The 26363-nt window shown below is 43.0% G+C and overlaps 1 protein-coding gene across 1 annotated transcript in view; it reads right to left on the reverse strand.

The window, feature by feature from the left end:
• MYLK (myosin light chain kinase) overlaps window positions 1–26363 on the reverse strand; it is a 246000-nt gene that overhangs the window by 106029 nt on the left and 113608 nt on the right. The window contains exons 8-12 of the mRNA XM_066621393.1: window positions 21935–21971; window positions 20032–20597; window positions 14955–15158; window positions 13887–14021; window positions 10033–10185 (exon numbers count right to left, since the gene is read on the reverse strand). Of these exons, the coding sequence (XP_066477490.1) occupies window positions 10033–10185; window positions 13887–14021; window positions 14955–15158; window positions 20032–20597; window positions 21935–21971 (1095 nt within the window). The remainder of the gene's footprint in view (window positions 1–10032; window positions 10186–13886; window positions 14022–14954; window positions 15159–20031; window positions 20598–21934; window positions 21972–26363) is intronic.

The raw sequence follows: 26363 nt of genomic DNA on the forward strand, positions 1-26363 counted from the left end.
CTTTGGCATGAGAAAGGCAGGATATAAATTTTTTAAATGAACAAATGTGATCAACCTATAGTGCATTTACTACTCTGCAGAAGTGTTTAACTGCAAATTTAAAAGACACTACCCTAGTCCTGGTACTGTCTTATTCTCCAAGTGATGGTTTCAAGGTCAACATTCCTCAGGAATAATTTTCCCCTCTCTTAACACTGCATTTTCCCAAGCTTGACTATGGTTACCTACTGAGTGCATTTAATAACTTGCTATTTTCAGTTTAAAATAGTTTAAACTTTTTTCTTTTATTATACATGTGCTAGAGATATTGGAGGAGGATGAGCACAGTTCAGCTGAGCCACCAATGCAACTCAGGCAGCCCAATCTTAACTGATAGCCCAATCCTATGCATGCTTCCTTAGAAGTAAGTTCCATTAGAGTCAATGGGGCTTACTCCCAGGAAAGTGTGGATAGGATTGGCCTGTAAATCCCCATATGACAGAAGTCCCTCTGAATCACCTTCTGCATAACATACCAAGTTCTTCAGAGGACTTCAGAGATCCATTCAGCAAGTCACTGGCTGGTTAGGAAAAGAACCCACCAGCCAGTAGGGTGTTCTGGTTATAATTGATTTTCCCTCTAATTTTCCCCACACCCACCCCCTCCGAGTGCACAGAGCCCTACAGTGGATGGGTGGGGGCTGCTGTGACACTCTTGGCAATGTTGTCATCATCAAGCTCTGAAGCACCAAGAGGTGTTTCGATCAGAGCTGTACACCTACTCAGCTTACAGGGTAGGTTACTTACAATGTGTTACAACAGTATTTTTCCTTCCCCATAAATCATGCAATAATTACAGAATTGGGCTAACAGAAAATCTTTGGCAGGGAGGCAAAATAAACTGCATTTAAAAATAGAAATTAGTCTAGTTTTGGCTCATTTTGTTTCACAGCAGAGAGAATCTCATGGTTCAAATTAAATTTTGATTCAATTTTTTAAAAGACAACAATAGATAAAAAAATTCACTATTTCCAGGGCTAATTCTAACATGTAAAAAATAAAAAACGGCAAAGGCAATGAAACAATATGTGAATATGTCATAAGTGGCCACTAAACAACATTGCATCACAGAGTAATCCCCTAACCTACCTATCATTCACAGTGCAATCCTAACTGCACTGTCTGCTGACACAGCAGCTCTAAAGTACATTTGCAACTACTCTATTGTAGGGAGCTCTAGCGCTGAATCCAAGCCCCTGACCACCAGCAGAGGTAAGTGCAGAGTGGCACAGGGGCTGGAAGAGAGTGAGGAGGGGGTGTAACGGGGCAGAACTAGGGCGGATCAGGCCCAAATCATTTACATTAGATGCTTTTAAATAAGGACAGCATGTGTGAAAGTGGCAAGCAAGCCCCGTGACTGACCAGGGTAGGAATTTCTCTGTATACCAATCATTATTATGTGAATGAAGGCAGAATCTTGGTTCACCTCAAGGGAAGGGGGGGTGCCCATGGTGACTGCTATGTTAATATATGTTTGTGCTTGTCCTCCTTCCTCCCCATCTCCTCATACACAGAGCTGACATTTCATTGCCTGAAATTGAGGATGATGCTAATGGCTCCTATTATTAGTAATGGGCTCCTGTTTAGAGCCAAATCAGGGCATGCATCTATCATCCCTAAACCAAGATATTTTGATATGTGATGTGACATCTGCTCATATTATGCCTTGACATATACACTCAATCAATAAGAACTGCTCTACACCAATAACATGCCACTGGAAAACACAGAGGAACCAGACTTCCAGAGGAACCAGACCATAATCAGCATACAATGAAAACAATTGGCTCATGTGGATGTCAATGAATGGGTGCCATTCCAAGATGCAAAGAAAAAAAATGCAGCCACAGGAGTACAGTGGAAGAATAGCTATTTTCTGTGCAATATTTACAGTGGCCACTTCAGTCCACATTGTGTTAAGATCGTCATCACAGGATTGTCTGCAATCATAGATTAATATCTGTTATGACCCAAATTTGCCTCCAAAGTAGTTGTATACCAAGTTGGAAGTGATGTGTGCTATTAGCGCAAGGAAAACAGTCATGTGTTACAAAAGATCAACACGTTAATGAATGCAATATCCATAAACATATCACATCTCGAAGTACACACAACAGAATGTTCTGCTTCTAGATTGGAATGAATGAACTGGTGAATTACAGAGACAGGCCACTGGGGTGTGTGTGCGTGTGACACATAAATGCACATCCCTTTATCTCCAAGCAGTTAAAAAATGATAGACCAATAACTATAGATATATTTATTACAAAAAAATGTGCAATGTGTATTTTCATCTACAACATACCTATACAACATTTTGATTAAGAGTGCCACCCAGAAAAGATTTATTTTAACTGTGATACTGCTGCTTAAAGATTAACCTCTACAAGGCAACATTGTTAAAAATGCTATAAATACAGCAAACAACCTTTTGCGTAAACCCTAGAGAGTAATCATACCTGAACACACCGAATTAAGTTTCGCTACCCCCAACTCAAGGAAAGGAGTTTTGCTGATGCCATCTCTCTTCTCTGCAGTGAAACTGGTCACAGCAGCCTCTGTGAAAAGCTTTCAGGTGACTAAGCTGCTTGCCCGCTGATCAATGAATGGTTGCTATAATCAGATTATCAAGGACTGCAGGCCACCCAACACATACATTTAATGCTGGAGAGGCAGTATAAATATCTGTGGGCAGTTCTGTCTTCTGGTCTTAGAAGGTTAAAAGGCCAGGAGAGAAAAGCAAGGCGCTGCAAGCAGCATCATCCGAAGAGAAGAACTATTTTTTCCCCTCACTGGGAAAATGCCATAATGTAGTATGGCATTATTGTAGATATAGTCTTGAGCTGTTTGCCACTTGCTTCTTTATCCAGGAAAAAGCACTGCGAAGTGCACAGGCAAGTGAAGTGCATTGTGAATACTGTCCTACCAATTATATGAAGTGGTTCCCGAGACCTCTCCCGGCTTAGCAACCTACTCTACAGTCCTCTGTGCACCTCAGAAACCATAAGCCACTTCCAGTTTTTGGAAGCAAACTAGAGGTGACTTCAGAAAAATGGAAATAGCTTAGGGAGACTTCTGAGGGGCATTCTGAGGCCCACAAAGGCTTCAGAAGAGTGGGTTGCCACGCCAAGAGAGGCCTTTGGAGGCTCTGGTAAGTAATGGGTTCCTTTTGGAGCCAAACCAGGGCAGTGGTAAGCGAGAGGGTCCAGATCATGACCTACTGTACTGGGGCTTGCAATTCACCAGTGGGTTTCACCAGTGGGTTGCAACCCACACTTTTGGAAGCGCTGCACTATCTAAAAATTGCTTTAAAATATCTATGAATAAGTCCATTCATAGTTGTTGTTCATAAGACATTTACAAGTACATAATTGATAGCATTGGCCTACAAAATTGAGGGTCAGAAAAGTTTTTCCCAAATTTTATGGTGGCTTGATATGAATTTGGGGTGCTGATTCCAAAAATGGCATCCGTTTTGCCCTATCACGTCTAGTTTTGGAGATATAGTATAGCCTCATTAGTGAATGGTTCAAGCAGCTTCCTCATGAGGGCAAAACAGATGCCATTTTTGGAATTGGCATCCCAAATATACCCAGGAATTGATGCAGCGTTTAAGGAAGCAAAATGTGTGTTGGCCTGCGTAATTCACAAATATCAATGAGTGTTGCAATACAACAGTAAATTTGCTTAAGGACTTCTTCCCAGAAAGATTGTATTACTTAACACATCATATGCACAAGTGTCGCATTCACTACATTTTAACACCAGCCTTTAGATTATTTAATTAATCCTTTAGTACAGGGGTGCCCAAACCCCAGCCGGGGGGGGGGGGTCATTTATGGCCCTCGGGGACTTCCAATCCGGCCCACGGGGAGCCCCCAGCCTCCAATGAGCCTCTGGCCCTCCAGGGTCTTGCTGGAGCCCACACCTGCCGGACGCAACTGCTCTCAGCATGAGGGCAACTATTCAACCTCTCATAAGAGCTGTGGGACGAGGGCTCCCTTCACTGCTTGCTGTTTCATGTCTGTGATGCAGCAGTGGCAGTGAAGGCAAGGTCAGCCTTGCTTTGTAAAAGGCCTTTTACAGGACTTGAGCTATTGTAAGACCTCAATTCATTCATATGTTCCATCTCTAATATATTTGTTTATGTAAATTTATTCAAATTTGAGATGTAAATTAATTCTTTATTTTCCCCGGCCCTCGGCCCTCCTGCAAAAAGTTTGGACAACCCTGCTTTAGTATAAAGATGTTGAGGTGTCCAACACACACCAAAACTAATTTTTTGTTGAATTAAAAACAAAGACTCACTGATATTGCAGGAATGTTTTTGAGAACCACTTTCCATTGGATAACCATTGTATGAAGGAAGGCAGAGTTTTGCATTCCAAATTCCTCTAAGATTTGAGTACTATATTGAGCAACATCAAGTATTTGTAAACAAATATTGGTGGTTTATTTTTCTTCATTGACTCTAAAGTGCATTTAGAAGTAAAGAAAACTCAGAAGCAGATAATGCCATTGGGCCATATTTAAACATAATAAGTGCCATAGTTGTAAATATTGCCATTCCACCGATGGCAGCAATTCACATCTAGCCCTTGAAAGCAAACCAAAAAACTCTAGATTTTGACCAATTAATTTATCTGGAGTAAAGATCAGTCCAAGACTTCCACAAAAAGGATTCCTTCCAATCTTCAATTCTGGATTAGCCCACAACTTTAACAGTTATTCAGAATCTTAAAATACCCACAGACAGAAAACAATCCCATACTGACTTTTCATCTGTCAAGTGTTGCAGGGCAAGTTATGAGCTGCAGAAAATGTAAAGGATCACAGTGTGGGGAGCAACCATGCAAACCATACTATATCAGGACAGGAGCTTATTATGACCAAGATCCTAATGCAGTAGTTTTCAAACTGGGGCATCACAACGCCCCAGCCAGAGAGCCCTGGCCACTTTTCCCTTAAGGGGCAGGGAGGCAGCGACGTGATCCTGGGGACACTAAAGGGGGTGCAGAAACTGGCATTTACTTACCAGTTCCTGCAGCAGTCTTCCAGGAGTGTGGGAAGCCCTGCACAACCTTCTGCTGGTCTTAAAAAGTGAAAGTGGAGCGATCATGCTCCACTTCTGGTTTTGTGGAAGTGGGGCACGATTGTTCCGCTTTCACTTTTTAAGACCTGGGGAACCCTGCAGAAGGTCGCGCAGGGCTCCCCTCACCCCGGGGAGGCTGCAGCAGGGACTGGTAAGTAAATGCCAGTCACTGCACCCCCCCCCTTAGGGCACAATCTTAACCCCTTATGTCAGTGCTTTCCAGCACTGGCATAGCTGTGCCAATGGGACGTGTGCTACATCCTGCAGTTGGGTGACACTCACAGAGGCCTCCTCAAAGTAAGGGAATGTTTGTTCATTTACCTCAGAGCTGCATTGCCCTTAAGTCATAAGGGGTTGGGATTGCGCCCTTAGTGATGCAATCCTGGGGATTGTGTCGCTGCCCCCCCCCCCCAGTAAGGACTTACTGTGGCTCAAACTCTCCTACAGAGTTTGAGAACCACTGTCCTAATGTATAGCTTATTCAGTTAATCCAGACTTCCCACCACAGACAAGTCAGGTTTCTATGTGCAAAACACTGCTACTAACCTATGTGGGTGGGTGGGTGGGTTAACCCATGCACCTGGAACATTGACATGTAATGTGAAAGGGACTGTCATGCTACTGGAACAGCACAACAGGAAGTCATATATGCTGTTTTTATATCCAATTGATAGACATCTCCTTTTGTGCTGATAATATGCTTTAAGTTTTAGCACTTGATCCTGTAATCCTGTGAAATTTATAAAAGGGACACTTTCCTTTTAATATTATTTTCCATTTGCTTTACAAGCTGCTTATATCAGCTTTTCACAAAATATTTATGTGAAAATGCTTATTTAGTTCAGTAGTTCTTATTCTCTTTTACAAAAATATAAAATGGAAAAAAGTCCAGAGGATTTCTGGAGAAAAGGTGGGAAAGATCACTCTAAGGACACTTAGCAGCAGGTAAACTTCCCCCATTTACCTTGGTGGATGCTTCTATTCTTTCTTTGTAATAGGTTTGCACATATTAAATTTAGGTTTATTTATTACATTAAATTTAATGTAATAGGTTTGCACCTATTAAAAGGGCAGACAGGATGGTCTCCAAATCTATACTGAACTAGGGATGGCCAGAGGCTGAAACTTCATGTCAGTGTCATGCTCAGAGGAAATTGATAACAATTCAAAGCCCATGAGTAATTGAATATTCAAAGAGAAAATCTTCTCTTTACAGGTCGCTCCAGTGAATTAAAAAAAAAATAAAAATCGGTGGATACCAAATCAATGGAAAAATAGCTTTAAAACCTACTCCCAGGTTTCTTGCTCTTCCATTGTCACCCCAGAATGCATTGGTATATATGCTACAATGCATTCAGCGTCTAGATGGGGTAAATAATGGAATCTAATGAAATGAAATTGTAATTATTTAACAGTGCGAAGGTAGGAAATTGGATTTTGGTACTCTTTTTATCCTTGTTACAAGGCATTTAAAGGTGGACCCTAGTATGAATGGTAAGACAAATCAGCGGAAGCCAAATCAGTGCATACTGAGGTCCCACCTGTAGGTCATTCTCTCTTAGGCTGAAACTACAGGCTGAAAAACAGCAAACAGAGATGTTCCCAACCCTATGTTTGCCAAATAATGTGAAAGGGGAAGCAGTAACTGCAGGTAAGTAGTGAAAGAGGACCAGAGGCTGCCCAACCTAACCCCACTTACTACTTATTTTCCACCAACCTTGTTACATAAGCCAGTTTTCCCCTGCTTGGTTTTTTTCTGGGTCTTGGACTCAGAGAGTAAAGCAGCTGGGTGAAGGGGTTGAGGGAGAAAAGCCTCCTTCTTCCCAACACTCTCTTCTGCAAATGCCCCCCCCCCCATTTCATATTATTCAGTAAGACAGGTTATGGGCGCTAACCAGTGTTTTGGGCATAATATGTAGTTCCAGAATCTCTCACACTTTTGCAGCAACTGAAAATGGTTTACACAGGAACACAACTGTGCCATACAACAAAGGCTTGAGTTTGGAATTTGTAGGTATGCCCATTTTGGGCTTTCCTTCAGCACTATGCCTCTAGCAAGCAATGCTTTTGCAAAAGCATTGTAATAGTAAATAGCACAGCAATAATAAATAGTGCAACATAAATAGTTACGTCTACATACTGCAATGGAAGATCAGAACATAAGAACAGCCCCACTGGATCAGGCCATAGGCCCATCTAGTCCAGCTTCCTGTATCTCACAGCGGCCCACCAAATGCCCCAGGGAGCACACCAGATAACAAGAGACCTCATCCTGGTGCTCTCCCCTACATCTGGCATTCTGACTTAACCCATTCCTAAAATCAGGAGGTTGCGCATACACATCATGGCTTGTACCCCATAATGGATTTTTCCTCCAGAAACGCGTCCAATCCCCTTTTAAAGGCGTCTAGGCTAGACGCCAGCACCACATCCTGTGGCAAGGAGTTCCACAGACCGACCACGCACTGAGTAAAGAAATATTTTCTTTTGTCTGTCCTAACCCGCCCAACACTCAATTTTAGTGGATGTCCCCTGGTTCTGGTATTATGTGAGAGTGTAAAGAGCATCTCCCTATCCACTCTGTCCATCCCCTGCATAATTTTGTATGTCTCAATCATGTCCCCCCTCAAGCGTCTCTTTTCTAGGCTGAAGAGGCCCAAACGCCGTAGCCTTTCCTCATAAGGAAGGTGCCCCAGCCCCGTAATCATCTTAGTTGCTCTCTAGAAGTAGAAGATCATCAGGTGGGTGATGTGGTGTTGACAGTGATCCCATGTTTTGACAGCTGTTTGACAGCTCTGGGAAGGGCAAGGCTGGCTCCACAGCTGTAATCAATCAAGGCCAGTGAAGACTCTGATGGACACCTGAGCTTCATTTGACCTTGATGGGACTTTGAATGGACATGGACTGAAGGGATAGCTCACCTGAGCCTAATTTGGACTTAACAAGGGGCTAACACAGCTGAGCTGCATTTTGGATAATGGGACATCCAAGGATAAAAGGCAGCTTCAGAAGGAGCCCAGACCTACAGGACCCGAGACCTAAGGAGGTACCCTGACCCAGACCTACAGGACCCCAGACCTATGGGACATGGGCAGACCAGGACCTATAGGAGAAGGGGACTGCCAGGACTCTGCTAGAGGACACGGAAGAGAGGATTGCCAGGACCCTGCTGGAGAGGACACAGAGGAGGAACTCTGCTGCAGAAGACTGGATTGGGAAGGATGGACTGTGCTTTGGAGACTGGATTGGACTTGGACTGGAGGCTTTGGACCTCTACCCACTGAGTTATGTGGAGTTTTGGGGAGGGAAACCCTCTGGACAAGAGGGATTGCAGGAAACGTGTTTGTAGCAATAAATTTGGTTAATTGCTATAGGTAAGGAGTTCTGTGTTCATTCCTTTGCACACCACAGTTGTTGTTTCTAGAGATAAGGACGTGTTAATTAGCCAAAAAAGTGGGCATTAGAAGGGAGTTGGAACAAATTGGCATAGTCGGCAGGACTGCAAGACACATGCACCCTAAGAGAGCTTTATAGAGGAAGAAAATATATGCAAAGACAAAAAGACATTTTGAAAATAGTAATTTACAATGTAGGGCTATTTTCAGCCTAAAAAAAAAAAATCCCATTATCTGAGAGAGTGCAAAAATAAAATCTAAATGCAAAGTAATGAGGTTTAACAGGATGCTTTAAATCTGTTATTCTCTGTAGTCTCTAGTACCATATGTTTAAGTCTCTGGCTGCAAAAATAGTCTCCATTTAGTTCATGCATCCCAGCAACCAGGCTGAAGCTTAAAGCAGAATAAAACACACACATCAAACCCCCCTATTTATAACAGAAGCAGGGAAACTGGGTTTGGCCAACTAAAACATGCATGTGACAAAAGATGCACAAAGCTTTGGCAATGTCCCCAGAATTATCTTGCTATATTGAATGTTTGTCCACCCAATTCTAATGTTCTTCCCGTATTAGTGGCATATGATAGTGGATTAGATTCACTTAAAGCAGTGACAAATACATGAAAGACAGCCATGTAATGCTGCTGCGCTCTTGGCAGGTTTTTGCCTGCTCTACAGGTCAGTGGGAAATCATTTAGGAGAACTAAACAAAGCATAAGACATGAAAATTGTGTAGAAGGTCAGCAACAAAGAACATGTGGTGGATAGGAAGGTTTTAGTCCAGGCTACTCCACTGGGCTGGATTGTTTTTACTCAAAGGGCCCAGTCCTATCCAATTTTCCAGGACTGGTGTAGCCATGCCAATGGGGCATGTGCTGCATCCTGTGGTGGAGAGGCAGTCACAGGGGCCTCCTCAAGGTATAGGAACATTTGTTCCCTTACCTTGCGGCTGCACTTCAGTTGCACCGGTGTTGGAAAATTGGACAGGAATGCGCCCAAAATCTCATTCCTGACAGATGATTATGCTCCTTTGCATTGTAATCTCAACTCTATAGAACTGCATAGAATGAAGCCTGCAGTGAGATCAAATGGCAGTATGAGCAAAGGTGATAGCAGTAGAGGGCAAAGTGCACCAGTAGTAGAGGTTCCCAACAATTCACAGAAATATAATTAGTAGAAGTCTATCAAGCCAACATAAGAACATCATGCTAGTGAATATAAATATGACATAAAAGAAATATTGCTTACACCAAATATACTAACTTGTATATCAACTGATCAAAAGTATGAAGATCTAGGTCCCAATCTCTAAAGACACTACAGGACCCTACCTCAGCAGCAAAGCAGAGCATATGTTTCCCTATTTATATCTGTGTTTCCACTGAAAAAGGAATGATAAGGAATTTCTAGTCACTCAACGTAAGCACACACACCCCAACACCTTAAATCCATACAGTTTTCTCCCAAGCTGTCAATCAAAGGGACATTTACCTTCAAAATGCTCACCTCTGACAGTAACCTGAGCACTGCAGGATGCTCTTCCAGCACTATTTTCTGCCAGACAAGTAAAGACACCATTGTCTTCTGGTAAGGCGTCTTGAACCGTTAGTTTTGCAGTTCCATCTTCAAAGACAGAATGGGCATACTGAATAGGCTGATCTACAGAAGAGGGAAGAAGCAACAAGAAATTGCTGGACATTTTAGTTGGCAACCCATTTTCTTGAAATCATTGTTTCTCAGTTTTATAGCTCAATAACTTGCATTACACTGATAATTTCTTCGCACATATACATATGCTTTGCTTCCTGTAAAACAGGATGCAAAAAAGATATTGCAGGGATCTGTGAACTTTAATGTTATTTCTCCACTCTGCCCAATTCTTCACACCTCTTTGATAAGGCGCTCCTACAGATTCCACACTGAGCTTTTATACTGAAATTCACACTAGGTAGACGTGTAAAGATTTTATACACAAAATATACAAACAGATATGTCCAGTAAAGGCTCAAGTCTTCTCATATCATTTTATGCAAACTCTTGTTTAAATCCCTACAGCTGCAATCCTGAGAATAAGCCCCACTGAACAACATTGGACTAACTTCTAAGTAGACATGCATAGGATTGTACTGTAAGTGGATTAGAAACTGGAAGCCATACGGATTCATTCTATACATCCCCCTCCTTTCACCTTGACCAACACGACCAACCTTGACCAACACCTATACATCCATTCACCTTGACCAACACGAAAGGACAGGACCATCTTAATTTTTCATGTACATTTGCATGTATTTTGACCACATAAAACCATGTACACTGCCCATGAAACCTGTTGCCTTCCACTCATTCTCTGGATCCGAATATTGTTTGGAGAACTCAGCCCCGAAACATTTGCTTGCTGTGCCATTAAAAAACCTAACTGCATTTTCCTTTACTGAAGTTCTAGCCCAGTTTAAAACTATGCTAAGCATTTTCTGGCACGCACACTGAAGGAACTGGGCAAGTACCATATGTGTACCATAAGCCCTATATACTATAAAGCTCCTAAATGTTTATTCCAGTCTTGGGGATCACAGGATCAGAGTCTGACCCAATATGGAAATGTTCTAATTTGTAAATTCCAAACACCAAGTAAGAACTATTTAAGTGATCAATATCTTACTAAAATTTGTGTACTGTATGCACACCATTTTGCCTGGAACACCACTAAGCATGCCTGGAGTTAACAGTCACAGACCAGGAATGCAACTTTCTCCTTTATTTGGTTAAGGATAGCTTTCCTTTCTAACTGCAACATATTCTTCCATGTCAGAGAGGAGTTGATTGTTTGCATTCACAAGGATACTGCAATTAGCCAGCTTGATCCTTAAGCAAAATCATGTTCTAGAAGGTAAATTCTGAAAGCTGTAAGAAATGTTGAGATTCAGTGACAGTTTACAATTCACCCAAGTCTGTTTCCAAGTTATGTATAAACAACTATGTATCATGATCAGAAGCAAAAGAGATGGGGAACTACTTGTGAGCCCTGGGGGTTGGGAATAGAAGTACAAGCAGAAGCTTTGCTCCTGGCAAACCACAGGGAACAGAGGTTGATGGTTATTAAAAATGCACTAGTTAAAGTTTTTATGAGTTTTGTCTCCCAGTCCTTCCCTCTTCCCTAGGATAGGGTTCCTTCTGTGGTGCCTTTCAGCCCTCTAGGAATGGAGACTCTACTTCCGAAGCAAGGCCCTCATGAAGGCGGCTCCTTCATTCCTGGGGGGGGGGGGGCTGTTGCAAGGAAAGATGGAGCGGGTTGGGAGGCAGGTAGCTTGTTAACCAAGCTTCCTGCTGCACGAGCTATTGTGTTCATGTTCTTCTTGTGAACTTCTCAGAGGCATCTGGCTGGTTACCATGAGAAAACAAAAGTTGGATTGCAAGGCCTTTGGTATGAACACAAGGCTGCTCTTATATTCTTATTGGCTGCAGGCTTTTATCTTGGTATGTGTCATAAAAATTCTGGAGAAAGACATATTGTGAAAATTGAGATGACAAATACGTCTTGTATCATTTTTTCCAAATCTGTGGTTTAGAGTTTCTGGTCACAGAATTCCAAACCCCATTTTTGTATACAAAAAGGAAGTGTTGCACAGGAGCCTAGGCTTTCTGCAAAGAAAGACCAATGCATCTATCTTTGATCAGTTGCCAACTATTGATCAACTGGATCAATGTTTTCATTGAGCTGTCCACCACAGTTCTAAAATCTTTTTCTTGTTAGTCACAATCAACTCAGACCCATTAGTATATATGTGATTCAAATGACATTAATTGCACATCACTCTACACTTACTGCGTAGAGCTGCTTCACAGCAATAATTAACATCTCGACTTTGAGGACAATAACAGCACATGGGATCCCATTTCTCCTCACACATTTCCTGAATCTGTGTATAGACCAGGTTTGAGATTGTTAGTCTTATTCCCAATGTTGCTGGCTGCTAGTGATAGTAAACTTTTTGGCAGGGCAACAGTCAGTCAAAGATGGGCAAGATTCATAAAATCTAAGACGAACTAGCCTGACATATCAACTCTAACACATATTTACTTGAAAATAATGTCTATATTTGGAGCAGAGTAAGGGCCCAATCCTATCCAATTTTCCAGTGCTGGTGCAGCTATGCCAATGGGGCACACACTGCCTGCTGAAGTTGAGGGGCAATCACAGAGGCCTCCTCAAAATAAGTGGATGTTTGTTCTCTTACCTTGGGGCTGCATTGTGGCTGCATCAGCACTGAAAAGTTGGATAGGATTGGGCCCTAAGATGTTAGAATGGATCAAATTGTTTCAGATTTCAGGTGAAGGAGAACATAAACATATAATGCTTTTTCAAAAACTTCCCACAAGCAGGAAACCAGAATAGCTGGCAAAGGTCAGGGATAGGACCTCTGTTCCATTCTTTTCACACTAGCAGGGCATTTTCACATAGGGTTGAATTAAAAAAAAAAATCACGTTCCCCATCTGCAGTGTGAAAGTGGTATAATCTATTCTACTGACTCAGGGCCCAATCCTATCCAATTTTCCAGCACCGGTGCAGCTGTGCCAATGGGCTGTGCACTGCATCTTGTGGTGGGGCAGCAGGCACAGAGGTCTCCTAAAGATATGGGAACATTTGTTTGCTTACATTAAGGCTGCATTGCAGCTGCATCAGTGCTGGAAAATTGGATAGGATTGGGCCCTAAGGCTGCAATCCTAACCACACTTTCCTGAGAGTAAGCCTCATTGAACAAAATAGGATTTACTTCTGAGTAGACCTGGTTAGGATTGTGCCCTCATTCTCCTGAATGTCTAGACCAGGCCTAATACAATTGATTTTAACTGACGTTTTGCATTAGGAAACTAGGAGAAGACAAGATAATACAATGCCAGAGTCACCTGTGTTGGTACATCACTTTTGTATGTAAATTTAAATTGGATATCAAAGAGTTTGCATTCTAACACAATAAAGGCAACTCTTAAAAGGCAATGGAACAATTAGTCACACACTTCATCTTTGTCACATATGACCCCTGGTGGTTGTTCTTTAAAACTACACCAAACCACTTTCTTTCTCTCAGAATCTCCCCTACAGATCACACATCATACCACACAGGCAACTGTGAAAGGGAACTGCCTCCTAGCAGTTCTTCCTTCCTAACTGAAGCAGCCCCATTATGATTAGAATGATCTGCTCCATTCGTCTTCTCATCAATACTGTCCTTCAGTGTTAATCTCTCCCTTAAGAATGTCATCATGTCAAGAACACAGCCTGCATTTACAGTTTATTTGAGCACCCACTGTAGGTGCTTCTCCACATGTGATTTTCTGACCAAACCTGTTGCCTTACCATTGAGGAGCCAAGTGATCTGAGGCACAGGTGTCCCCTCAACTGAGCACTGAAGCACAAAATCCTGCCCTTCACTCACACTGCAGGATTTCAATACACTGGAAAAATGGGGAGCAATTTCCTTTACTTTAGGCCCTACAAATTGAAGCAGAAGAAACCATCGTTATAGACACATAACAAACTCCAAGGCTATGAACACAATAGCACGCAATTACCAGACTCAAAAACCTTTTGGGCTATTGGAAGGAGAGAAGAAGCATGATTCTTACATGTGCAATCAAGATTCTTACATGTGCAACACATCAAGAATACGTATTTCACTGATGTGACAAGAGTTTAATTAACAAAATGCCAGGCCAGGTCACCAGTACTTCATACACGGTTGCAACCTACTATGGATAAAAGAGCCAAAGCTACACATTATACTACAGCTATAGGTAATATTAGTTGGACAGCTTATCTGCTATTGCAAAAGGTGTGGTTCTCAGAGAGAGGCAGGAGGAAAACTGCTTTATCCTTCCCTGAGCAGCCCTTTCCCTTGAAACACTATTCATACCCGATATATCTAATCATGCAGGTAATTACTTACAGAAAAATAAGATTTTGGTGAAGTGCTTTGAGAGCATAAGTGGCAAAAGTAGGGTATAGTTTACATAAATACAAGTTTAAAAAACAGGAGAAGCTGGTTCTATAGGCAGAGAGCAGCCAATGGACACATTTAAACACGATTGCTCAAATTACAGTCATAAAGACATGGCATCACCAGAAAGATGCACTCAGGCTGCAATGCCATATATACTTACCTGAGAGTAAGCCTTATTGAACTGAGATTTACCTCTGAGAAGATATGTCTAGGATTGCACTGGCAGTCTGTTAAATATGTAAGACCAAACTCAAAACCAACATCTTTCAAAGTTTTATAAGGCTCAAGAAAACCACTATACAATCTGTACTGTGTTTGAGTGTCTGCCTTTTCCTTCTCCCTGGTCAGAGGACATTCATGTTCTGCATTAGCCAGGCCCTCAAAGCAATCACGAGGACAAGTTATGCTATAAATGACATACTTACTTCTAACAGTTAATATCCACCTGGTTGAAGCCTGGCCTCTAGCATTGGAGGCTGTGCAACAGTAAGACCCACTGTTTTCCAACTGGGTTTTTTTCAAGCCCAAACAATGGACCCCATCCTCTTCATATATCTGAACTCTGTCTCCTGCTTCAATTTGGGCTCCTTCTTTGAACCATTCAACATCTGCCTTGGGCTTCCCTGAAACTAGTTCATCACAGCTAAATTAATAAACAAGAAGTATCTTTTCCAGTTCTCAGTGGTAAGAATGTAGTACGACACATCATTTTGAAAAAGACTAACTTGAACAAGCTTAAGAAAATCATAAAGGCAAAACAGACTTATTATTATTATTATTAACTTTATTTTTACGCCGCCTTTCTCCCTGGAGGGACTCAAGGCGACTTACAAACAAGGTTAAAACAAATTTAAAAACGTAATTTAAAAACAGATAAAAGCATAACAACATATCATAAAAACAGTAGTCAGGTAAAAAAGTAGTCAGGTAAAAGAGCATGGTGCAGCAAATTATAAAAGGATCAGGCCTGTAGCCAGATGTTTAAAAAGATATTAAAAGATGTTAAAAAGGCTAGGAACTCAGAAGGTTTGTCTAAGCAGAAGGGACTTTAGGCCTCGCTGAAAAGTTTCAAGAGAGGGAGTAGTTCTTAAGTCAAGGGAAAGGGAATTCCATAGCGTTGGTGCCACTACTGAGAAGGCCCTATTTCTTGCTGCCGCCTCACATACCTCCCTAGGCGGCAGCACTTGTAAAAAGGCCTTCTCTGATGACCTAAGAGGACGAGCTGGATTGTACGGGAGTAGACAATCTCTAAGATACCCTGGCCCAGAGCAGTATAGGGCTTTAAAGGTCAAAACCAGCACCTTGAATTGGGCCCGGAAATGAATGGGCAGCCAGTGCAGCCGCTGGAGAAGCGGACTGACAGAGTCAAATCGCCTACCTCCAGTAACTACACGGGCCGCCGCATTCTGCACTAGTTGCAGTTTCCGAACCATCTTCAAGGGCAGCCCCAGATAGAGCGTGTTACAATAATCTAGCCTCGCTGTCACCATGGCATGGATCACCGTGGCCAGGTCTGCACAATCCAAGTACGGCCGCAGCTAGCACACCAGCCGAAGCTGAGCGAAGGCCCCCCTAGCCACAGCTGCCACCTGGGAATCCAGGAGCAGCTGCGAGTCCAGGTGGACCTCCAAGCTGCGGAGTGCAACCCCATTCAGTACAAGCCGATACTCCAGCACCTGCATCGAGGATTTCCAAACCAGGAGAGCCTCTGTCTTATCCGGATTTAATTTCAGCTTGTTAGCCCCCATCCAGATCCTCACTGCCTCCAGACAGCACTCCAGGACATCAACCGCCACCCTGGAGTCTGGAGGAAAGGAGAGATAGAGCTGGGTGTCATCAGCATATTGATGGCACCCCACTCCAAACCCCCGGATGACCTCTCCCAGTGGTTTCCTATAGATGTTAAATAGCATGGAGGACAGAACTGAAGCCTGTGGCACCCCGCACCTCAAGGGCCAGGGTGTTAAACAGGTATCCCCCAGTACAACCATCTGGGACCAATCCTCTAAGTAGGAGCGGAACCACTGCAAAACAGTGCCTCCAACTCCAAACTCGGCCAATCGGCCCAGAAGGATACCATGGTCGATGGTATCGAAAGCCGCTGAGAGGTCCAGCAGGACCAACAGGGATGCACTCCCCCTGTCCAGTCCCTGGCGTAGGTCATCCACCAAGGCGACCAAGGCGGTTTCCATCCCAAAGCCCAGCCTGAAACCAGATTGAAAAGGATCCAGATAATCTGCTTCATCCAAGACCTTCTGGAGTTGAGACGCCACTACCCACTTAATTACCTTGCCCAGAAACGGGATGTTGGAGACTGGCCGACAGTTGTCTAATACAGTGGAATCCAGGGAGGGCCTCTTCAGGAGGGGGCGAACTACCGCCTGTTTCAAAGCGCATCAACTCTTCTCCATCAAGGAAGAGTTGACCACCCTCCCTGTCCACTCAGCCAGTCCACCCTGGGCAGCTCTTATCAGCCAAGCTGGGTAAGGGTCAAGCAGGCAGGCAGATAGCCTCACACTCCAAAGGAGTCTGTCCACATCCTCAGGTTGTACAAGCTGAAAAGAATCCCACAACACCGGACAAGCGGTTGCCAAGGGGACATCGCCAGACATTGTCAATGTGGCATCCAAGTCGTGACTAATACGATCGATTTTATCTGCGAAATGTTCTGCAAACATCACCATGGCTGACTGTGTGTTCCTCTTGGTCTACTGGAGGGGCCTGATGGAGGAGGCCCCGTACCACACGGAACGGTTCTGGTGGACGGTTCTCAGCAGACACAATGGTAGCAGAGAAGAAAGATCTCTTCGCTGCTACCACGGCCATGGAATAGGCTCTGTAATGAGCTCTACTCCGTGTCCAATCGGATTCATCACAAGTTTTCTGCCACCGTCGCTCTAGATGCCTGCCCTGCTGCTTCATCATTCGCAGCTCCTCAGTGAACTAAGGAGCCGCTCCAAGTCTGCAACGTGGCAGAGGTCGCTCTGGAGCAATCTCATCCACTGCCCTGGTCATTTCCCCATTCCAGAGGTCAACCAGGGCCTCAGATGAGATGCCAGTCTTGGCAGTGGAAAAATCCCCCAGAGCCCTCTGGAAACCTTCAGGATCCATTAGCCTCTGAGGGCAGACCACAGAATGCGGTTCCCCACCTCTGCAAAGGTAAGAAGCTGCAACAAGCCTAAACCTTACCAGGAAGTGATCTGTCCATGACAACAGAGTGATCTTAACCTCCTCTACATCCAGATCACTAGCCCCGTGCCCAGCTGTAAACACCAGGTCCAGCACGTGTCCTGCAGTATGTGTTGGGGCCAAGATCTTCTGGGACAGGCCCATGGTTGTCATGGCAGCCATGAAATCCTGAGCTCCACCTGCTGCAGGTGCCTCAGCATGAACACTGAAGTCCCCCAGCACTGATAGGTGGTGGGACTCCAATGCTACCCCCGAGATCACCCCAGTCAGCTCAGCAGGGAGACTGGAACATTATAATGGAACAGTCTGTGGAAGAATTCTGATCCTTAACTGCAGGCTTGAAATATTTTTTTCTTCCATATTTTAACTGGAGTAGAATACAGTGTTAGTGACATTGCTATAAACAACCTACGTGCAAGTCATGATCTTATGAAGTTTCATTATATTTAAATATTTTATTAAAGATAACTGTCACCTCATTACACAGTCACAAAACATCCCGTACATTGTGTGTTAACACTGCAATCCTAAACAGACTTACAAGAGAGTAAGCCCAAACCAAACATGGTGAACCTTATTTCTGAGTAAATATGGACAGGACTGCAGTCTTATAGCACGATCCACTCACAAGCTGCGAGCGTCCAAAGGGTCTGTTTGCAGGGCTGTGAACAAAACTGCAGTATCAGTGACTGAAACAGGTCACAATGACAGCCCTAAGCATTAAATTCACCATTATTTCACTATCTTAGCCTCATGAACTGAATTCTTTGGCCTGAACAACATATGCAGCAGAATGAGGCGGAATTAGAGGACAGGTCCTCTCGTGGATTGAGAACTGGTTGGAGGCCAGGAAGCAGAGAGTGGGTGTCAATGGGCAATTTTCACAATGGAGAGAGGTGAAAAGCGGTGTGCCCCAAGGATCTGTCCTGGGACCGGTGCTTTTCAACCTCTTCATAAATGACCTGGAGACAGGGTTGAGCAGTGAAGTGGCTAAGTTTGCAGACAACACCAAACTTTTCTGAGTGGTAAAGACCAGAAGTGATTGTGAGGAGCTCCAGAAGGATCTCTCCAGACTGGCAGAATGGGCAGCAAAATGGCAGATGCGCTTCAATGTCAGTAAGTGTAAAGTCATGCATATTGGGGCAAAAAATCAAAACTTTAGATATAGGCTGATGGGTTCTGAGCTGTCTGTGACAGATCAGGAGAGAGATCTTGGGGTGGTGGTGGACAGGTCGATGAAAGTGTCGACCCAATGTGCGGCGGCAGTGAAGAAGGCCAATTCTATGCTTGGGATCATTAGGAAGGGTATTGAGAACAAAACGGCTAATATTACAATGCCGTTGTACAAATCGATGGTAAGGCCACACCTGGAGTATTGTGTCCAGTTCTGGTCGCCGCATCTCAAAAAAGACATAGTGGAAATGGAAAAGGTGCAAAAGAGAGCGACTAAGCTGATTACGGGGCTGGGGCACCTTCCTTATGAGGAAAGGCTACGGCGTTTGGGCCTCTTCAGCCTAGAAAAGAGACGCTTGAGGGGGGACATGATTGAGACATACAAAATTATGCAGGGGATGGACAGAGTGGATAGGGAGATGCTCTTTACACTCTCACATAATACCAGAACCAGGGGACATCCACTAAAATTGAGTGTTGGGCGGGTTAGGACAGACAAAAGAAAATATTTCTTTACTCAGCGCGTGGTCAGTCTGAGGAACTCATTGCCACAGGATGTGGTGCTGGCGTCTAGCCTAGACGCCTTTAAAAGGGGATTGGACGCGTTTCTGGAGGAAAAATCCATTATGGGGTACAAGCCATGATGTGTATGCGCAACCTCCTGATTTTAGGAATGGGTTAAGTCAGAATGCCAGATGTAGGGGAGAGCACCAGGACGAGGTCTCTTGTTATCTGGTGTGCTCCCTGGGGCATTTGGTGGGCCGCTGTGAGATACAGGAAGCTGGACTAGATGGGCCTATGGCCTGATCCAGTGGGGCTGTTCTTATGTTCTTATGTTCTTATGAGGCGATGGGACTCTTGAGGTAATACACTTCAGCTTGCAGCTGGGACATACATACGAGCATTTCTGAATGCTCCCCCCATATAAAAAAACTAGCAGAGTGGGAGTGATTCTAGCCCACTCTTTGCTGTGCTAATGTTCTATTTGTAGGGAATTCTTCACATAAGGAAATAGTTTTTATGGTGCTCCCAGCACCTGCAGCCTAAAATTGCACAGTGCGCTCAATTCCACCATCTTATTTCTTACTCCAAGTGTATACAAGACCCGAGTAAACATCTTTTCACAATGCAACTATTTACCTTTACATCTGAATGTAACATCTTCTCCTTCTAGAGCTTCTTGACTTTGTGGGCGACTCTCAAACTGGGGAGCAATCCCCTGAGTTTCCCTCTTGGCATCTGTCAAATTTTTCTTTAATCCAACATGGTCTTCCAATTCTTTAGTCCTAAAACCACCAGGCCTGATAGAAGAGGCAGATTGCCAACTTGTTGACACTGGTTGTGATACTCTTTTCTCATCATCTACCTGTCTGGAACAAGTTGTTTTCAACTCCGATTTGGGTCCAGTTTGTACTTTAACAGACTGGAGAGTTATGGTGCTTGATGTTTTCTGCAGGACCCGACAACCTCTCCCATCTTCTTTAGGTGACTCTGTACTGGGTTCCTTCAGCAGTTCCAGCCTGCTTGGTTTGACTTCTTTGGATGAAACAAGGGAGAGTTCTTTCTTCACTGTAGGCTGTTCTTTGGATTCAGGCAAAAGTTCTGTGGTGGTCGATTTGAGTTCTTTAGCAAATCCATTGCTAGTGGCCTTTCTGAACTCTGAGGTTTCAACAGCTTTGGTTGTGATGGTGGATTTTGTTGAGGTGCTGAAAAAGAACATTTTTCTTAATTGTATAGAACAACAGTTTGAAACAACAAGTTTAGAGCCATCTTTTCAAATCTCTTAATAAAGTTTAGCAAATCAAATTTTAAGCTGGCTGTTCGTATTCTATGGCAAAAGTCCTCTTACATTCTGTGCGGAGTGCAAACCTTCATTCTGATCTGCAACTTCTCTGTGTGTCAGAAATATTTTGGTGGAGGAATTGGGTTCAAATTCCAGTTTCCCCTGGCACAAGAATCTTAAGTACCAGGGCTAAGATCCCTGCCTGAGATGCTGGAGAACCATAAGCCAGTCAGTTTTGAAAATACTGTGTAATAATACAGAGTCAGATTCAGGAAATCTGTGTAATAATACTGTTTGACTAAGTAGTACTCTCCTCATAACATATCCAGGGATACTGAACACATTTAGAGATAGAAGAAGGATCATGGCAGCAGGCTCTGCCCCCTCTATTTGTTTGCTTGAATATGTACATAAATTCAATGAACATATAAGTGAAGCACACAGGAACCTCGACACAACTGAGAACATTAAACAGCCCACAGTTCTCAAATCACAAGGAGAGCACCCTGCACATGTACAGCTATTTGTGGGCTGACCCCATGCAGACATTCAAGTGAACGTACGTAGATCTCCCTCTACGCACACTCACTTGCCCCGGGTATAAGAACAGGGCTAATGCAGCTGAATGTAATTTCTACTTTGGGTCAAGCCTTTAATAAGAATTGCTTGACACCCATTTCATCTGGCAATCTGGTCTCTTAGAACTTTAGATTGCTACATCTGCACCAGGGTTCATTTTTATCTTTGTACAGCATCTAGCAATTTTAGGAATCACCACCACCACCACCACCACCACCACCTCCAGTAAATCTGGTGCCAACAACTCGTGGGATTGAAAAGTATTCTAAGATTTCCTTTCTATTTTTTAAGTCTACCTTAAAATATTGCCCCCTTCACAACGTCAGTGAATTAGGAATCTACCATACAACACACTTTGACCACCAAACCAAGAATAATTCCTATACCAGCACCATTAATCCAATGCCACCTCTGCCTGTTTAGGTCAAATATATACAGGCAGATACAAGGAGGCCTGTTCATACACATTTAATTGTCCCACAACCTTCTTAAATCCCTTCTGCAAGACGTTAGCCAACCCACCAAAAGGAAATTTCTAGTAAATAATTCTTAGGTGGCAAGAACATAATGCCAAGGACTTGCTTACATGTAGAAAATGTGTTAAGGTTTCAAATCACACCATTTTTTTTTTGTTTGTAAATCTATACAACTTAAAATGAGGAAAAACCTGAAGAAACATACCACAGAGGACGAACACACACATTTCTTTTTTCGGAACCTGAAAGAAATATTAAAGGTATTATAGAACAAAATACTGAATGAGAAGCGGAACTTACAAACTGAGGTTTGTAACACACACATGAATTGCCATTGCTTAGAATTCATTATGACTCAAGATTATCTGAGTTAAGAGAACACAATATACTTCCAGTTCCAGGAACAATCAGACTTACCGATATGAAAACCACCATTAAGTTATTTCTGGATATAGATAGGAAAATGCCCACTAAGAAATAAAATGCCACAATAAGGCTGGAATATTCAATGCAATAAGGAAGGGCAGAGAGAAGACTTTAAGAGAGCCCACTGTCGCTCTAAATTTCCCATTTTAACATGTTCCTCCTTCTAAGTTGTTGTTTCACATTACAGTCTGTAATAAGGGGTCAAAGTAGTTTGGTATTTCCACAGCAAAACCTAAAATACAGTGGTGTACCTGGGGGGGGGGCAAGGGGTGTAAATGCACCAGGCTTGGGGGGGGGAAGCACCACATCACCATCCACTCCCACTAGCAGCACCACCCTCGGCAGAACTCAGTTGGTGAGTCGATCTGAAGGCCACCCCCAGCGGAGTTCTGAGGGCCGGGTAAGATGCGCATGGCGTAGCCGGCTCTCAGAACGTGTGGGACAAGGCAGTGGGCATGCGGGTGGCACCTTCAGGTAGGGCAGCATCCCTGGGGAGCAGTGGCCAGGAATAATAAAAACAATGCAGCAATAAAACAGCAGAAAGCAAGAGGCAGCAGCAATAAAGCCATAAAAGCAGCAGTAATAGATAAATATAAAATATCGAACATAAAAATGTAGCCACACAGAACAGCAATAAAAGCAGACATAAAACATTAATGATTCAAGTTTTTCTATGGTTTCAGTAGAAGTGCTCTGCTGTTTTCATCCCTAGCTCAGTAGAGATGAACTCCCCCTTCCCTGCCGCCTTCTTTTTTATGTTTAGTGGTCACTTACATTTTTGACTGTCTCTTCTTTTAATCTGCAGAACAGAAATGTCTCATATATGAAACTAAAGGGACTAATCTTGCCCTGCTGTTTTGAGAGTTCCAGAAAATGTGGTGATGGGAAGCTATTTCAGGTGATGACACATAATAACCCAGCCATTTCGAAACTTCGTACTATTTTTTTGAACCCCTTGTCAGAAGGTCATTATTGATTATCCTAATCTAGCCAGCTGTGCCCCCTGTAAAAATCTTATTGACTACATTACAGACCTAGCCCCACCTGCCTTATGCTAAGCACCTCAAACAATAAGTTTTGAGCATATTTAGACAGGAAGAACAGAAGCCTCCAAATTCAGTTTGATTTTTTAGTTGGAATACGACAGAAAACCTATACAACAGATAGTTGTATACAGGTTGAGACTAATTATTCGCAATGTGGATGGCAAAAAACACACTATAGCAAATCAATTTAAAAAACAAAGTTTCTTTGCTCCGGTGATTTAAAAACAGCCTTGCTAAACTTTTGACTCTAAGGTAAGAGTGATTAAGAAGACAATCCATCAACCAGTCCTCTTCCAAGAACTTAGAAAGCTTCATTCAGCCCCTCTCTTCACTAATGTGCTCAGGGGGAAGGGAGGGGCCAACTGGAGAGAGAAGAATTGATGGATTGTCAGCCAGCTGCCCTCTCTCTCTCTCTCTCTCTCTCTCTCTCTCATTAAGGAGGCTATTGTTACTGTTCAGTTTTTTAAACTGATTTTAAAGGGGTGCATTTTCCCCTTCTCCAGGGATCAGCACATCTCTTCTCATTTGCAGGGGCCATTCGTGTTGAGTCAAATCCGTGTATAAAAATCCGTGTATAAATAGGCTAGACCTGTAGTTTCAAGTCAGATATATGACAGGACAACATCCATGCCAAAGGGTAAGAAGAAAATCTGAAAATACCCCCTTTGTACAAGGCCTTTGACAGGGGCTTTGCCCCTGCATGATATAGTTCAATCAGGTCAAGAACTCAACCAAAAGGAAGCAGAGCTCAAAAGAGCAGGGCAAGAGGATTTTCAACTATGAAACATAAAATTACTAGTTCAGATATCTTTATTCAGATGACAGATGGAGGTTAGTTTCTAAAGTTAATTTCTTACAGAATACCATAGTGCTTTATTTTTTAGAAAAAAAATGAAGCTAGAGCTTGACTCTGACTGACAACAGTACGGTGTTATCAGAAAGATCTTTTTCACTAATCCCCGAATATACAAACTCTCTTTACTTTGATTGGTGGTAAGAAATGTGTACCTCATCGGAACACTTTTGATCTCTTCTTCCCTCCTGCTTCCAGGACTAAATATTTAAAACAGATACTGATGCATAGACATGGCCTGGCACAAATTAAAGCCCACCAAAGGTCTTGTCTACCACTGAAGAAGGAAGTGTAGAAGAGTGTTAAGCTAGCAGAATGACCTGCACCACTTCAGGGTACAGGTGCTATATACCATTTTTGAATGGCCTCCAAAGTAATAAATTCCCTGCAAATAGTAAACTGCACATTAGAGGGGACAGGTTCTTTACTTGCTGTTCCAGTGTTAAATTTGTAGGGAATTTTTAATGTATGAGAGCACTCAAAAGTGTGAGATGCACCCCAACTGCAGCCTGAAGAATTGCACTCCAGTCTACCACCTCAGCATTTCATTACTGCTGCATGTGCCACATGCATAAAATACCGAACTGGTGGAAAAGACAACCACACATACCCGTACAGAATTCACTGTGAATTAGACACAGTGATTTTATAAGAGGGTATCACTTGTAAAAGGGAGAAAGGATTCTGTTTACCTTCAGGAGTGGTGTAAAAGATACAACTATGTTACAGAAGAGGGCTGTAGCTCACTGACAGAACATATGCTTTGAATAGAAGAGGTCCCAGATTCACTCCTCAGTCTCTCCAGCTGGCAGAACTATGAAGCATCTCAGTTCAATATCTTGAAGAGCTGTTGTCATCCTATGTAAGCAACGCTGGGCTAGATGGACTGGTGATTTGCCTCAGCAAAAAGCAGCCTTATATGGTTAAATCATAAAACCATAAATGAAAATCTCTCTTCTAGACAACTACTAAAGATAAAGGATCACTGTCCTCTTTTGCATTTGGCCATCCTGCTGACACGGGATGCAAGAAAAAAAAAAAGGTCCTTTTCTTGAACATCCCAAATTCAAGAAAGAATGAACAGAGCATTACATAAGAGGTTACCTTGCCCATCAGTGCCTATAAGAACTTCCAGGCAAAATACAGCATTACAAAAAAATAAGATTACTTTTTGTAAGGAAGTAAAAACTGCATCTTAGCTGAACAACGATCAGATAAGACCTAGATGGAAGCTTTTTAAAGTTCCATACTTCTCTACTGATGCAGCAGCATCACATGATCCTATCAATTTAAGAGGCCACTGGCTCCCCTTCCCAGTGGAAAAATAAGCAGGGGGGGGGGGCTGAGGAATGAGACAAAATGAGATAGAACTTGGAAGGCTTTTAAACAATACAAGAGGCCTACATGGCTTTGCTTAAAATAACATTAATTCTGACTGTGTAACAGTTTATTATCTGATTGCTCAGTGTAACAAAAGAGCTACAAATGAAAAGCTTGCTGCTGTAAAATGAGTTGATAAAGACAAGTATGGTAAACATATAATGGCCCTTTGTACTAGCTTTCTGCATGGAAGACTCCAAGAAACAACAAACCCCTAAAGTGGGAACCCAATCAGCATTTAAAGTTGGAAGAACATAACCAAGAAGCTGAGCTCACCACACCAGGTCCTGTATGGTGTCGAAGTGAACTGAGTATGGTCCAAATCCTCAGTTAGTCACAAAGTTTGCTGGCCACCAGCTCTCAGCTTAATCTCTCTTCATATGTTAAAATGGAAAACCCTGTGTAAACTGCCCTGAGCAACTTGGAGAAAGGACAAATATAGATGTGTTAGGTAAATACAAATCGTCTTCCAGTGATAGATTGGGGGTGTGTTGTAATCGTACTTCCCTTTCCTCATTATACTGGGATATAGTTCTCTGAGACTCCTGCTGCTGGTTCTCCAGGCATCAAGATGGCATCTAAGGGTTGAAAAATCTGACAAAAGCACAAGCATTTCACTAGCATTGTAAAGCCTAGCCCAGTGGTTCCCAAACGTTTAGCACCTGTATGCACTTTTTAAATCAACGTTCTATTGGGACCCACCTAGCTGTATGAGACCAAAAGGAAAGTTTTCACCTTAACAGCTGCTCAAGCCTCCGTTTTTATCCTATCTACTAGGGCAGGGCTGCCTTCTGGATTATTTGTTGAGCTCCACGCTATCAGATCAGAACTATTCCGATGACCTTGTGTTCCCCTTTGCAGTGACTGAGGCGGGTTCACACACTCAAGAGGAAATGCACACATGTGGTTGTTTCATTTTCCATAGGGCT

The sequence above is a fragment of the Tiliqua scincoides genome, chromosome 1 (assembly GCF_035046505.1).
Source record: "Tiliqua scincoides isolate rTilSci1 chromosome 1, rTilSci1.hap2, whole genome shotgun sequence".
Taxonomy (NCBI): domain Eukaryota; kingdom Metazoa; phylum Chordata; class Lepidosauria; order Squamata; family Scincidae; genus Tiliqua; species Tiliqua scincoides.